The sequence below is a fragment of the Anticarsia gemmatalis genome, chromosome 26, assembly GCF_050436995.1.
Source record: "Anticarsia gemmatalis isolate Benzon Research Colony breed Stoneville strain chromosome 26, ilAntGemm2 primary, whole genome shotgun sequence".
In the NCBI taxonomy this organism is placed as follows: Eukaryota; Metazoa; Arthropoda; class Insecta; order Lepidoptera; family Erebidae; genus Anticarsia; species Anticarsia gemmatalis.
The window spans coordinates 665,570-680,793 of NC_134770.1; the positions used below are offsets into that span (position 1 = coordinate 665,570).

Below are 15,224 nucleotides of genomic sequence, written 5' to 3' on the forward strand. Positions count from 1 at the left end.
ATCAAAAACATTAATCTGAATTCGAACTGACTTATTACTCTACAGAATATGAAAACTGCACACAAAAATAATAGAGACGTCTACTGAGTCGCGTAAAAATATATTCCAAAATGATCAAGGTTGAGGTTGAGTTATATTTAGATACTTTCGTGTTTTGATCAGCCGGTCATTATGTACGTGCTGTAGTGCATTTCTTTCACAATATTTTAGTTCAATTCGTGAATTGTCACTAAACGGGTCTTATTCATCGGAAACGAGTGAAACGTTAAGGTAAGATTTATCCTTATACTTATCATTACCAATTTTTTTTATCTAAAATGAGATTAAACGTATTCACTGCCAATTTTTGCGGATCACCTTGAAACTCTGTTCAGTAGATGCTGCAATTTAATATTCAGTGTTAATGTTAACGTAGAAAAAGTACCGAAAGCTAAAAGCAGTCTTACGGAAGTCCTTGCTCCGGCACTACAACCATATAGTGCCATCAATTGTATCTAGGAAGACATGCTAAATAAATTAGTGTTTAATTTATAAACAGATGGCGAGCTTGTTGCCCGTGTCGCTGTCGGGAGACACCCTGGGACAGCGACACCGCCACCTCAACTCACTGGTGGAACAGGCTGCCAGCGACCAAGCATCGTGTAACGACATCGAAGCTCTGCCCGAACAGACTGTGCTTGACCGACTGTTTAAGATAGACCTCGCCAACAAACTGAAAAACGTTCACTACATCCTGAAAAATGTCAAAGATGACGACATGTTGTATGTGAGCAGAGCATTAAAGAGTAAATGGCTGTTGGAACATCATGATGTAATCGACCCCAAATACTTGGAAGAAACACTCTTCCCGAATATGATAACACCAGCTATCAGCAAAATGAAGAACTGGCTGTACATCTATCTAAGTGATCCTCAAAGGTGTCAGCAGTTCTACCAGTATTACAAGGAGACTCAATTTGACTTCGCTGTCAAGTTTCTAAGTCACTGCGATTATGAATTTGTTCTGAACGAGTTCCCAAACATAATGTCAAAGATATCACCTCACTGTCTTAAAGTACTGGCGGAGAAATATCCCAAGCTTGTCAAAATATACTTTGATGCGTTGGCATCAGATGATGTGTTAGTGAAACGATATCTACAAGATGCACAAAACCTTTACAAAAGCATAAGATGTATATTGAAGACAGAACCTGATGTATTTTTAGACATAACAGAGAAGTATCACACTTTAGGCTCTGGAAAAAGACTTAGTCCATCCGCCACAGATTACATCATGCGTTTTCATAAAAGCAGATTCATGTGTAAAGCAGAGTTATATTGTGCATATCTCCTTCACCTACCCACAGTAGCAAAGCTGTTGAGTGTCGAGGAGTGCCAGGAGATAGTGATGAAGCTGGCGAGGGCGCAGTTCTTGAGCTGGTGGTTCACGTACAAGAACGTGGAGCCTCTAGTGAAACGTGTCAGCCGTGACGAAAGAGCAGCCTTCAAGAAACGTGTGTTTGTTGAGAAAGACGTTGGCGAGTATATTGCTGAATGGCCCTATCTTTTACCAGCTTCTCCGGTAGCCAAGGATGCAGACATGGAGGAAACTCATATGTTCGATGATCAAGAGCATTCACCAATTCAACTGAGGCCTTTAATCCCCAGAATGCGACGAAAAATTATGAAGAGGAAAGGATGCAAACATGACGTAGCCGAAATAATTACTGTTAATGATTTTATCACAGTTAAGTCAGAACTACAGAAACTATTCAACGAGTTCAGGTTCAAGGGTTTCGAGGCGACGCTGCACGAGCTGTCTCGGCGAGTGGGCGCCGCCAGCTCGGCGGACAGGCGGCGCGACATGCTGCTCGTGCTGGTGAGCAAGAGCGGCGGGCACGCGGACAGCGTGCGGGCGCTGCTGCAGCTAGCGCTGAGACTGCGCAACGAGCCCGTGCACGAGCGCGCCGCTGTCGTGCGCAGCCTCGCGCGGAGGGCCGCCGCCTGGCGCCTGCCGCAGGACGTGTGGGACACCATGCTGCAGTACGCGCGGGGCCTGGGGCTGGACGGCTCCGCGCCCGAGGCCGAGTGCCGCGAGGGCCTGCACGCCGTCGTGCTGCGGTGCCTGATCGCCGCGAGGGAGCCGGAGCCGGCGGTGCGCGCCGCCTTCCTGGAGGACTTCACCACGCTCGCGGAGTACAAGCTCTCGGCCGCCGAGAGAGCCGCGGTGGCCGCCGGCCTGCAGCGGCTCCTGGTGTCGGCCGCCGCCGACGCCGAGCTGGTGATGGCGGCAGCGCGTATCGATCAGCTGCTGGCCGTGGTCAAAACCTACCGAATCCGTTTAGAGTCCTCTTGTGTATTGTCAGCCGCCATAGCTCTAGCGGAGAGAGACTCGGAAGTGGCGCGACCGCTGCTAGAGTGTCTGTACAATGCCCGGGTCGGTCGTCGCGACCTACTTCGGCACAACCTGGAGTTCCGACATGACGACGCGGCGCTCTTGAACGCGCTCCGTCACGAGCCCGCGGCACTTAGACCCGAGTGGATCGTTAAACTGCTGACGGACGCCGAAACTCGAGCTGACAGGTTTCTTTTGAAAGTGATCATCTACTTCAACAGAGATGGAGAAATTGCACGACGCTTGCGACAGTTGCTAGAAGAGCAAGTCACCCTGGAGCCACACAGGCGACTGGCTCGGCCACTGGCGACGCTCGCCGGCGCCGACATGCAAGCAATATTGCGCAATCATGATGGTGACAAACACTCCAAGTTGGCAGCAGAACTGCGCGCTAACATGCATCGGGCGCGGCCGGCTCCAGACGCGCTGGCCCTCAGCTTCCGCGACACTGGCATGAAGGCAGTAGCTTGGCGCGCGATGCGCTGTCCGCCTGCGCTGGTGACGGAACTGGCGCAGTCGCTGTTGAAGGAGCGCAGCAAGCGCACGGTGCGCTTAGCGTTAGCGCTGGCACATCGGACAGATTGCGCAGTCGATATATTTGCGACGGCGGCGAGCATTCGTCCCGCATCAGCGTTGCGCGCGGCTCTGCTGTATTTCCGACGTGTCGGTGACGCAGCCGACCCGCAAGTCTGGGACATCGTCAAGCCTGTCATCTCGCGTGTGGACCTGAAATCGTGTGAGGGTCTTCGTTACTTACTGGAAAAGGTGGAGTACGTTCCAGACAACATCAAGGCAGACTATTGTGCTATTTTGTATCTTGCTTTTAAGAAAATCTATTATTATGAGGCTGACAGTATCCTCCGTGAGCTGATGAAGTGCCTTCCTGAGGCTGATGATATTCTGCTTAATACAGTGGTAGCGAGGACTGTGAACACTATAGATGAGGAAACCCCAGAATCGTATCCCGCTATAGTTATCAGATATTTGATGTTGAGTAAGAGCGAAGATGAGTACAAAAATCGATTGGTGCAGTTTGGATCACCGTTATTAGAAAAAATTTATTCGTTTCGAGGAAAAGATGAATCTTAACACACTTTCTTTACAGAAAATGTTGAGCAAATAATTGCCAGTTTACATTATAAATCAGCATTTTTCGACTACAAATATCAATTCTGCTTCTCAGTTATGGAGAAGGTGTTGGTTTGGTGCCAGGAGTTTTTGCCGAAGGAAAAACACTTTAATTATTTTGTGAAAATCCACGCGACGATGTTGTACTACAAAGCTGTGAGACAGAGCATCAAGCAGAGTCCTGAAGTGTTTGAAGATATTGTGAGGAAGAGTACCGAGGGTGTGGACATCGTTCGCTTCACTTACGGGAAATATATTGCTAAGGAGCTGGTTGAGCTGAAGTCGCAATACTTTGATTCAGTTATTGAGTTATATCGATCTGCGTTTTTAGCATATTTGGACAATGACTATGTATATGGTTCACCGCGAGCTAACTTTGTGGTTGCAATCATTAAGGGCATATTGTCAGAGAATGATAGCGAGGTTTCTCGCTTGGCAATTTACATGATACAAGACAACCAGTACTGCTTTAATAATAAATTAAGGCAAGAGATGAAGGAATTGGTGTTGAATAACAAGGAGAACATGATGCAGTTTTTCGTACACGCTGAAATATTAGATTAAAAAGTTTCGTAGTAGCCTGAAGCTACCATTAGCTATGTATTCTATATTAGTACTAATCCACAGACGTACATGCTGATTGTATGTTTTTCTTGCTAACCCCTCCGTCGTTCGGAAGGAGACCCTTTCCCAGAAGTAGGATAGTACCTAAAGGTTAACAAAAAACTCGAAACATGCTTGTAATTTCTTATCGTGATTACATTAATTATGTGTTAGTTAGTTTTAATTCACCATTAAATTGATCATCAACGTTAGGTTATCGCTATTATTAACATAATATACTAATAACATAACTCTTTATGTATAATAGGATAGGGAAATTAACGCGAACACTCATTTTCCCTTGAAATGTATAACGGTTCGGCGCAGGTTGCACTCGCCGTGGTCGCAGGCTGGCTGTTATAGTATGGCTTTTAAATGATTTCATATTTTTGTTTCGCTTATAATTACTATTAAAGTAAATAAATAAATCAGTGTTTTATTGGTGTCTGTGGTGTTTGTATTTGACACATACCCAGTAGACCGATAGCGTTTTATTATAGTTCTTAACGTTACGATCAAAAGGAAATAATTTTAAACATTTTTCCGCCCTGCTCTGTTATAGAGATTCGCGGTTAATTAATATATTGAATATTTAGATTTTGCACCGCTTACCCCCCGGTTTCGCGTTTTTGTGTATGAGTTTAAACGCTATTGAATAGATTTTAGCTATTGCTAAATGTTCTCAGAAACAGGGCATTATTTATTTATTATTTATTTATTTAGGGAAAAACAAACAGTTACACACTTACATTGTTGTTTTTCGTATGGTTAGTGGTCAACCTAGTGTCAAAGTTGTTCAAGCCGCCCGAAGGCCTTTGCACGACTGTTAAGTATCTAAATTGACAACAACCGAGACCGACTTTTTACGTGCCCTCCGAAGCACGGAGACGCCTAGCTCAAATACCACTATGCGGTCACCCATCTATAGAATGACCGCGCTAAGGGTTGCTTAACCCACAGATCGTTTCCTGACCGGTGAGCACAACTGGCTATGGTCTGTCTAGTGAATTCTCTACCTTATTTACCTAAGGTCAATATGGGTAACTTTGAATCATTTGGGTAACATTGACAGTGGGAATTTGAGCTAGTTTCGATTATTTTTTCATATGAAACCGACACAATTGATAAAGGTTTATTTTAGTTTTGTGAACTTTTATCAATTGTGTCGGTTTCATACGAAAAAATAATCGAAATTAGCTCAAATTCCCACTGTCAATGTTACCCAAATAATTCAGAGTTACCCAGGTTGACTGTACTCTAAATGTTTACTATCTAAGTGACAGTGACTCACAGTTATCTGTTTATTATCACGACCAAAAATATGTTTATTCCGATTAGCTCATAATCAGATGATGACTGTTTCGTATAACACCTGCCTGTTATTAGAGTAAACATTGTCACCGGCTTTAGAACACAATCCAGTGATACAAGGTACTGTAAATTATATATTTCTTATTTTACTTAAAAAGTATATAAATTGTAATATTAGGTCAGGGAAAAAGTCTTTTCGCATTATAGTATGTATGAACTTGTAATCAAATCTCTTTGGCTTCAAGAATCACAAATGAGTAAGTACACGGTTTATTAGGTTTCTTTCAGTGAGCTCGTGAGGTGCCCAAATATCGAGCATTTTTGTGTAGAGAAAAGATTTTATTACAAGTTTATACTGTACTGCGAAAAGACTTTTTCCCCGACCTAATATTAACGTCCTTGTGTATCAATATCCATCAGCCTAGTCTTTTTCCAACTATGTTGGTGACGGCTCCTGGTCTCACCCTATGCAGCTGAATATAGTATTTTCCATGGAGTGATTGCTGTCTTCACAAAATAATTACCTGGGCAATAACACGATACCTCTCGGTAAAACTGGTGGTCAGACTTTCATGCTTCTGATTACTGGTAACGACTTCCAAAGATCTTCGAAGAAGACAGGCGGGTCCCACAATTTAACGTGTCTTCGGAAACATGGATAAACTCCCATTCTCGGCAAACGCAGCTTCACTTGAAAATCGATCAGCGCGGCTGTTGTTACTTATCCATTACTAATGTTTCTTGTAGTAAATTAAGATCAGTGGATATCAGTATAATAAAAGTTTTAAAGCCAGTTTCACTGCCTGTGGATAAGTTTCAGTTAACCTATCCGGTAGACAAAATGACTGCAAATTCATAAAATGATTGTGAATATTCCACCTGGTCATTAAGATAAGAGTTATCTAATCAATCGAATGTGATGCGCCTATGCTTCAATAACTATTGGTGATGAATCATCAACGGGATTTCCCAATGTACTAAAATAACGTTACATTTTTCCTATTAGTCTAAATATCTACAAAATGATTTTTCTGTAACATTTGTTTCTAAATAATCTAGAGAGAACTTTGTTTTTACCCTTTCCTTTTCTTACGAACAGATGGCGAGCTTGTTGCCCGTGTCGCTGCCGGGAGACACCCTGGGACAGCGACACCGCCACCTCAACTCACTGGTGGAGCAGGCTGCCAGCGACCAAGCATCGTGTAACGACATCGAAGCTCTGCCCGAACAGACTGCGCTTGACCGACTGTTTAAGATAGACCTCGCCAACAAACTGAAAAACGTTCACTACATCCTGAAAAATGTCAAAGATGACGACATGTTGTATGTGAGCAGAGCATTAAAGAGTAAATGGCTGTTGGAACATCATGATGTAATCGACCCCAAATATTTAGAAGAAACCCTCTTCCCGAATATGATAACACCAGCTATCAGCAAAATGAAGAACTGGCTGTACATCCATCTAAGTGATCCTCGAAGGTGTCAGCAGTTCTACCAGTATTACAAGGAGACTCAATTTGACTTCGCTGTCAAGTTTCTAAGTCACTGCGATTATGAATTTGTTCTGAACGAGTTTCCAAACATAATGTCAAAGATATCACCTCACTGTCTTAAAGTACTGGCGGAGAAATATCCCAAGCTTGTCAAAATATACTTTGATGCGTTGGCATCAGATCGTGTGTTTCTGAAATGTTATCGACAAGGTAAACAAAATTTCTTCAAAAGTGTAAGATGTATATTAAAGCGAGAACCTGATGTATTTTTTGGGTTCGTAGAGAAGTATCACATACCACTTGGAGAAAAGTTAAGTCCATCAGCTACAGATTACATCTTGCGTTTTCATAAAAGCAGATTCATGAGTAAAGCAGAGTTATATTGTGTATATCTCCTTCACCTACCCACAGTAGCAAAGCTGCTGAGTGTCGAGGAGTGCCAGGAGATAGTGATGAAGCTGGCGAGGGCGCAGTACTTGAGCTGGTGGTTCACGTACAAGAACGTGGAGCCTCTAGTGAAACGTGTCAGCCGTGACGAAAGAGCAGCCTTCAAGAAACGTGTGTTTGTTGAAAAAGATGTCGGCGAGCTCGTGTCTAATTGGCCGTATCAAGAACCAATCTCACTAACTGTTATCCACTACGAGTCACATTTGTTTGATGATGAAGAATACCAAGAGATACCCTTTAGATTCTTTCCTAAACCGTACCGTAGACCTTTAGGTTGCTGTCCCAATAATTTTTACCCGAGGCCAGATGGCATTAAAATAAAAACGGAGCTTGAGAAGCTGTTCGACGAGTTCAGGTTCAAGGGTTTCGAGGCGACGCTGCACGAGCTGTCTCGGCAAGTGGGCGCCGCCAGCTCGGCGGACAGGCGGCGCGACATGCTGCTCGTGCTGGTGAGCAAGAGCGGCGGGCACGCGGACAGCGTGCGGGCGCTGCTGCAGCTAGCGCTGAGACTGCGCAACGAGCCCGTGCACGAGCGCGCCGCTGTCGTGCGCAGCCTCGCGCGGAGGGCCGCCGCCTGGCGCCTGCCGCAGGACGTGTGGGACACCATGCTGCAGTACGCGCGGGGCCTGGGGCTGGACGGCTCCGCGCCCGAGGCCGAGTGCCGCGAGGGCCTGCACGCCGTCGTGCTGCGGTGCCTGATCGCCGCGAGGGAGCCGGAGCCGGCGGTGCGCGCCGCCTTCCTGGAGGACTTCACCACGCTCGCGGAGTACAAGCTCTCGGCCGCCGAGAGAGCCGCGGTGGCCGCCGGCCTGCAGCGGCTCCTGGTGTCGGCCGCCGCCGACGCCGAGCCGGAGGTGGCGGCGACTCGGCTTCATCAGCTGCTGGACGTGCTCAAGACCTACCGCATCCGTATGGAATCCTCGCCCATAGTGTCGGCCGCCACGGTTCTGGCGGAGAGAAACTCGAAAGTGGCGCGACCGCTGCTGGAGTGTCTGTACAATGCCCGGGTCGGTCGTCGCGATCTACTTCGACACAATCTGGAGTTCCGACACGACGATGCGGCGCTTCTAAACGCGCTACGTCACGACCTCGCAGCGCTCAAGCCTGAATGGATTGTCCAGTGGCTGACAGACGGCTTTACACGAGCTGACAGATTTCTATTGAAGGTAATCATCTATTTTAACGCAGATGGAGAAATTGCACGACGCTTGCGACAGTTGCTAGAAGAGCAAGTCACCCTGGAGCCACACAGGCGACTGGCGCGGCCGCTGGCGACGCTTGCCGGCGCTGACATGCAGGCAACGTGGCGCGAGCATGACGGTGACAAACACTCCAAGGTGGCAGCAAAACTGCGCGCTAACATGCATCGGGCGCGGCCGGCTCCAGACGCGCTGGCCCTCAGCTTCCGCGACACTGGCATGAAGGCAGTTGCTTGGCGCGCGATGCGCTGTCCGCCTGCGCTGGTGACGGAACTGGCGCAGTCGCTGTTGAAGGAGCGCAGCAAGCGCACGGTGCGCTTAGCGTTAGCGCTGGCACATCGGACAGATTGCGCAGTCGATATATTTGCGACGGCGGCGAGCATTCGTCCCGCATCGGCGTTGCGCGCGGCTCTACTGTATTTCCGACGTGTCGGTGACGCAGCCGACCCGCGAGTCTGGGACATCGTCAAGCCCGTCATGTCGCGCGTGGACCTCACGCCGCGTCAGGGTCTTCGTCACATATTGAAGAAGGTCAGCTACGTGCCCAAGAGTATCAGAGCCGACTACTGCGCCTCTCTTTATCTCGCTCTCGACAAGATAACTGCGAACGAACGCGACGTCCTCAGTGAGCTGATGAAATGTCTCCCGCAGGTTAGCGACGATCTGCTCGATGCTGTATTAGTACGAATGTTGGAAAACATCGACAAGGAAGTCCCAGAATCGTATCCTGCGATAGTTATCAGATATTTAATGTTGAGCAAAAGCGAAAACGAACTAAAGGCAAGGATGGAGAATATAGGAAAACCATTTTTGGAAAAACTTGATACCTTCCGAGATAGAGGGAATGTGTATTGCTATCAAGTATACGTCGCGAATTTTTTGAATTCTTTAAGATATAACTCTGCATTTTTTGACGTCAAGTATGGGTTATGTTTAGCGGCAATGGAGAAAATTGAGTTCTGGTTCCATGAGCGTTTCCCGGAAGAAAAACATTTTACCTTGTACGTGAAAATCCACGCGGTGATGTTGTATTACAAAGCTGTGAGACAGAGCATCAAGCAGAGTCCTGAAGTGTTTGAAGATATTGTGAGGAAGAGGACCGAGGGGGTGGACATCGTAGGCTTCACGTTCGGGAGATATATAGTTGAAGAGATGGTTGAGCTGAAGTCCAAATACTTTGAATCTATTATAGAGTTGTATCGCAACGCGTTTATTGAGTACATACATGTTTACTTTACATATGGAGCTGTGAGGGCCAGGTTCACTGCTGCAATTGTTAAGGGTATATTATGTGAGAGTGATGGGAGCGAGGCTCGCCTAATTTTCGGTATTTTCGAACTTATTGATTACAATCGGTACTGCCGTGAGTTGAACAACAATAAACTACGTGAGGAGACTAAAGAGCTGATGTTGAAAAATGAAAACAAGGAATTGCAGTTCTTTGCTCATGCTGAACTTTTTACATAAGTCAGGTATTTTTTAAATAAGTGAATAAATATCATAATATTTTTGTATCTTAAATTTAAACACAACACTCAAACTCAACAAAATCACCCAATGTTGGCCCTTATGCGGTCAACCGAACATATTACCGTCGTTTATCAAAATATGATCATTTATTCCTTTAGGTCAAATGCTAACGCTTATGAAAATCACTGGTATATAGAGTGAATTTACTGCCTGTTTAACTGAATAAGAATTTCAGTACAAATAAGACTTCATTGTTTCTAAACGTTAAGTTAAAATTATATACGTGTCTAAAATATATTTGTTGCTATTTTTTTTTCGTGTTATAATAAATATTTCTTCTAAATTGAATTATCTTTAAGATCTGCTTGTAAATTTATCCCATTATTGTCTTCACTGCTGGGCATATGTAAGCTGCGTACAGGTACACAGGTTGCATTGTTAGAGGCAATAAAATTGTTCATAAAAGAAAGCCAATCAACATGACATGTAAGCACGACAAATGTAAGTTAATTTATGTTGTTAACGTACCCCTTTTCTATGTTACTCAATATTCAAATTATCTCGACAGTTTTTCACAATTTATACTACAGTTGGATTCGTTTTTCTTCTAAAAACTATTATTTATACCTAATTTAGCAGAAAAATCAATTGAATGCTGGCAGCACTGAACATGCGTGAAGATAGGAACATGTCAATATATAAACAGGCATTTGACCTTGAGAGTGGGTGGTATGTAGTTATGTAGATTTATCATAGTTGTGTATTACTAAAACCTAATCATTTGTGTATTTGGCTATGTTAGTAACAGTGACTCATTGCAGGCAACGCATTTAGATTGATTAAATTCACTATATTCGCGTTAATACAACGAAAGTGTTTATTGAGATTTGCTAACAGCTGATAGTTCTTATTTGACACACCTATATAAGTGATACCGGCTTTTCAACACAATTCAGTGGAATAAGGTAATCTAACTATTTGTTTGTTATTCAATTTAAATATTTTAAGAACTGTAACATGTCTATAATATGGGTATGACTAGTAAAAATAAATAAATAATTGAATATGAAATATTTAATCAAAAGATAATGTGACGCGTTTGTGTTTTAATATCTTTTGGTAATTAATCATATATGTATATGATCATCCCAATGTTTTATAAAATAGGTCCACTTTTTACGTAAACGAAAACTAACCCTCATTCAGAGAAATTTTGTATAATTATTTAAGACGCTCAAATTAGAAAATGGTTTCCGTAGATGTACTGAGTGTACCGACAAACAAGTTTACAGCACCGTCTGTTGCGGAATGAACCCATTTTAGGCCAAAGATCCCGTTTCTTCGAAACTAATTTGATGTGGATTGGTTCTTGTTTGCGTAAATAGGTCAAGTATGGGTATATTTTTATATTTTTTTCCTGTTAGTTCCGACCTCATTTGGTTTTACTGTAGGTACTATTTGTTTTGTATACAACCTAGTAAGAACTTAATCTTTACATTTCTCATAAACAGATGGCGAGCTTGTTGCCCGTGTCGCTGTCGGGAGACACCCTGGGACAGCGACACCGCCACCTCAACTCACTGGTGGAGCAGGCTGCCAGCGACCAAGCATCGTGTAACGACATCGAAGCTCTGCCCGAACAGACTGCGCTTGACCGACTGTTTAAGATAGACCTCGCCAACAAACTGAAAAACGTTCACTACATCCTGAAAAATGTCAAAGATGACGACATGTTGTATGTGAGCAGAGCATTAAAGAGTAAATGGCTGTTGGAACATCATGATGTAATCGACCCCAAATATTTGGAAGAAACACTCTTCCCGAATATGATAACACCAGCTATCAGCAAAATGAAGAACTGGCTGTACATCCATCTAAGTGATCCTCGAAGGTGTCAGCAGTTCTACCAGTATTACAAGGAGACTCAATTTGACTTCGCTGTCAAGTTTCTAAGTCACTGCGATTATGAATTTGTTCTGAACGAGTTTCCAAACATAATGTCAAAGATATCACCTCACTGTCTTGAAGTACTGGCGGAGAAATATCCCAAGCTTGTCAAAATATACTTTGACGCGTTGGCATCAGATGATGTGTTAGTGAAACGATATCTACAAGATGAACGAAAGTATTACAAAAGCATTAGATGTATATTGAAGACAGAACCTGATGTATTTTTAGACATAACAGAGAAGTATCACACTTTAAGTTTCGGCCAAAGACTAAGTCAATCCGCCACAGATTACATCATGCGTTTTCATAAAAGTAGAGTCATGAGAAAGCCAGAGTTATATTGTGCATATCTTCTTCACATGCACACAGTAGCAAAGCTGCTGAGTGTCGAGGAGTGCCAGGAGATAGTGATGAAGCTGGCGAGGGCGCAGTACTTGAGCTGGTGGTTCACGTACAAGAACGTGGAGCCTCTAGTGAAACGTGTCAGCCGTGACGAAAGAGCAGCCTTCAAGAAACGTGTGTTTGTTGAAAAAAATGTCGGCGAGCGCATATCTAACTGGCCGTACGAGGAACCAATATCACTAACCGTCAGAGAAGATGATTCAAATGTATTTGAAGATCAGGAATATAAACCGATCCGACGTTATCCTTTAGGTCTCGATGGAGACTGCTCAGACCTTTGCGGAATGGGCATGAGATGTATGATGGAAGATGATTGCTTTGTTATGAAATCAGAACTACAGAAACTATTCAACGAGTTCAGGTTCAAGGGTTTCGAGGCGACGCTGCACGAGCTGTCTCGGCGAGTGGGCGCCGCCAGCTCGGCGGACAGGCGGCGCGACATGCTGCTCGTGCTGGTGAGCAAGAGCGGCGGGCACGCGGACAGCGTGCGGGCGCTGCTGCAGCTAGCGCTGAGACTGCGCAACGAGCCCGTGCACGAGCGCGCCGCTGTCGTGCGCAGCCTCGCGCGGAGGGCCGCCGCCTGGCGCCTGCCGCAGGACGTGTGGGACACCATGCTGCAGTACGCGCGGGGCCTGGGGCTGGACGGCTCCGCGCCCGAGGCCGAGTGCCGCGAGGGCCTGCACGCCGTCGTGCTGCGGTGCCTGATCGCCGCGAGGGAGCCGGAGCCGGCGGTGCGCGCCGCCTTCTTGGAGGACTTCACCACGCTCGCGGAGTACAAGCTCTCGGCCGCCGAGAGAGCCGCGGTGGCCGCCGGCCTGCAGCGGCTCCTGGTGTCGGCCGCCACCGACGCCGAGCCGGAGGTGGCGGCGACTCGGCTTCATCAGCTGCTGGATGTGCTCAAGACCTACCGCATCCGTATGGAATCCTCGCCCATTGTGTCGGCCGCCACGGCTCTGGCGGAGAGAAACTCGAAAGTGGCGCGAAAGTTGCTAGAGTGTTTGTACAATGCCCGAGTCGGTCGTCGCGATCTACTTCGACACAACCTGGAGTTCCGACACGACGACGCGGCGCTCCTGAACGCGCTCCGTCACGAGCCCGCGGCACTTAGACCTGAGTGGATCGTTAAACTGCTGGCGGACGCCGAAACTCAAGCTGACAGGTTTCTATTAAAAGTGATCATCTACTTCAATGGGGACGAAGAACTGGCGGAACACGTGCATCAGTTGCTAGAAGAGCAAATCACCCTGGAGCCACACAGGCGACTGGCGCGGCCGCTGGCGACGCTCGCCGGCATCGACATGCAGGCAACATGGCGCGAGCATGACGGTGACGAACACTCCAAGTTGGCAGCAGAACTGCGCGCTAACATGCATCGGGCGCGGCCGGCTCCAGACGCGCTGGCCCTCAGCTTCCGCGACACTGGCATGAAGGCAGTAGCTTGGCGCGCGATGCGCTGTCCGCCTGCGCTGGTGACGGAACTGGCGCAGTCGCTGTTGAAAGAGCGCAGCAAGCGCACGGTGCGCTTAGCGTTAGCGCTGGCACATCGGACAGATTGCGCAGTCGATATATTTGCGACGGCGGCGAGCATTCGTCCCGCATCGGCGTTGCGCGCGGCTCTGCTGTATTTCCGACGTGTCGGTGACGCAGCCGACCCGCGAGTCTGGGACATCGTCAAGCCTGTCATCTCGCGCGTGGACCTCACGCTGCGTCAGGGTCTTCGTCACATATTGAAGAAGGTCAGCTACGTGCCCAAAAGTATCAGAGCCGATTACTGCGCCTATCTTTATCTCGCTCTCGACAAGATCACTGATAGTAACGCACGCGACGTCCTCAGTGAGCTGATGAAATGTCTCCCACAGGTTAGCGACGATCTGCTCGATGCTGTATTAGTACGAATGTTGGAAAACATCGACAAGGAAGTCCCAGAATCGTATCCTGCAATAGTTATCAGATATTTAATTTTAAGCAGAAGCGAAAACGAACTTAAGGCCAGGATGGAAAAGATTGGAAGACCATTTTTGGAAAAACTTGATACATTCCGAGAAAGAGAGAACGAATATTTCTATCAAGAAAACATCGAACAGATTGTCAGTAGTTTAAGATATAACTGTGCGTTTTTTGACGTCAAGCATGAGTTCTGTTTACCGGCCATGGAGAGAGTTGTGTCTTGGTTCCAAGAGTGTTTCCCAAAGGAAAAATATATTGGCTTGTTTGTGAAACTCCACGCGTCGATGATGTATTACAAAGCTGTAAGACAGAGCATCAAGCAGAGTCCTGAAGTGTTTGAAGATGTTGTGAGGAAGAGGACCGAGGGTGTGGACATCGTTGGCTTCACGTTCGGTAGATATATAGTTAAGGAGCTGGTTGAGTTGAGGTCTCAATACTTTGACTCCATTTTACAGTTGTATCGCTCTGCATTCAGTGAATATTTGGGTAGGTACTTTTCGTATGGTCTTACAAGAGCCATGTTCACTGCCGCGATTATTAAGGGTGTATTAAGTGAGAGTGATGGGAGCGAGGCTCGTCTGACTATCAGTATTTTCGAACATGTTGATTACAATCGGTATGGCAGCAAGTTTGATAGCTCTAAACTTCGTGAGGAGATCAAAGAGTTGATGTTGAAAAACAAAAACAAGGAAATGCAGTTCTTTGTTCACGCTGAACTTTTTACTTAGATACCTAAATATTTTTGTATGTTTAATAAAAATGAATTAACGCAGACAGTTTTTGCTTGGATAACCTTATCACCCGAATTTGTAAGCGCTCGTCCTGTAACACAAATAGCGCGCGGAGACCGCACTTAAGGTAAATTCTGATGGAATACTTCAATATCTATTATAGATTCTT

At 45.9% G+C, this 15,224-nt stretch overlaps 3 protein-coding genes across 3 annotated transcripts; all 3 read left to right on the forward strand.

Annotated features, from left to right (window-relative positions):
• Positions 1 to 125: 125 nt before the first annotated feature.
• On the forward strand, positions 126 to 4,550 carry LOC142984226 (uncharacterized). The gene is made up of 2 exons (XM_076131675.1): positions 126 to 270; positions 539 to 4,550. Exon 2 carries the CDS (start codon positions 539 to 541, stop codon positions 3,461 to 3,463), a length of 2,925 nt encoding a protein of 974 aa, XP_075987790.1. The 5' UTR covers positions 126 to 270; the 3' UTR covers positions 3,464 to 4,550.
• A 933-nt stretch (positions 4,551 to 5,483) lies between these two features.
• Positions 5,484 to 10,325, forward strand: LOC142984245 (uncharacterized). The gene is made up of 2 exons (XM_076131717.1): positions 5,484 to 5,536; positions 6,516 to 10,325. Exon 2 carries the CDS (start codon positions 6,516 to 6,518, stop codon positions 10,020 to 10,022), a length of 3,507 nt encoding a protein of 1,168 aa, XP_075987832.1. The 5' UTR covers positions 5,484 to 5,536; the 3' UTR covers positions 10,023 to 10,325.
• Positions 10,326 to 10,575: 250 nt separating this feature from the next.
• On the forward strand, positions 10,576 to 15,096 carry LOC142984156 (uncharacterized). Its single transcript, XM_076131572.1, has 2 exons — positions 10,576 to 10,990; positions 11,537 to 15,096. Exon 2 carries the CDS (start codon positions 11,537 to 11,539, stop codon positions 15,050 to 15,052), a length of 3,516 nt encoding a protein of 1,171 aa, XP_075987687.1. The 5' UTR covers positions 10,576 to 10,990; the 3' UTR covers positions 15,053 to 15,096.
• The last annotated feature ends 128 nt before the right edge of the window (positions 15,097 to 15,224 follow it).

Bases quoted from the DNA above. Each gene is read 5' to 3' on its own strand.
- LOC142984226 (XM_076131675.1), top strand. From the start codon at position 539: ATGGCGAGCTTGTTGCCCGTGTCGCTGTCGGGAGACACCCTGGGACAG.
- LOC142984156 (XM_076131572.1), top strand. From the start codon at position 11,537: ATGGCGAGCTTGTTGCCCGTGTCGCTGTCGGGAGACACCCTGGGACAG.
- LOC142984245 (XM_076131717.1), top strand. From the start codon at position 6,516: ATGGCGAGCTTGTTGCCCGTGTCGCTGCCGGGAGACACCCTGGGACAG.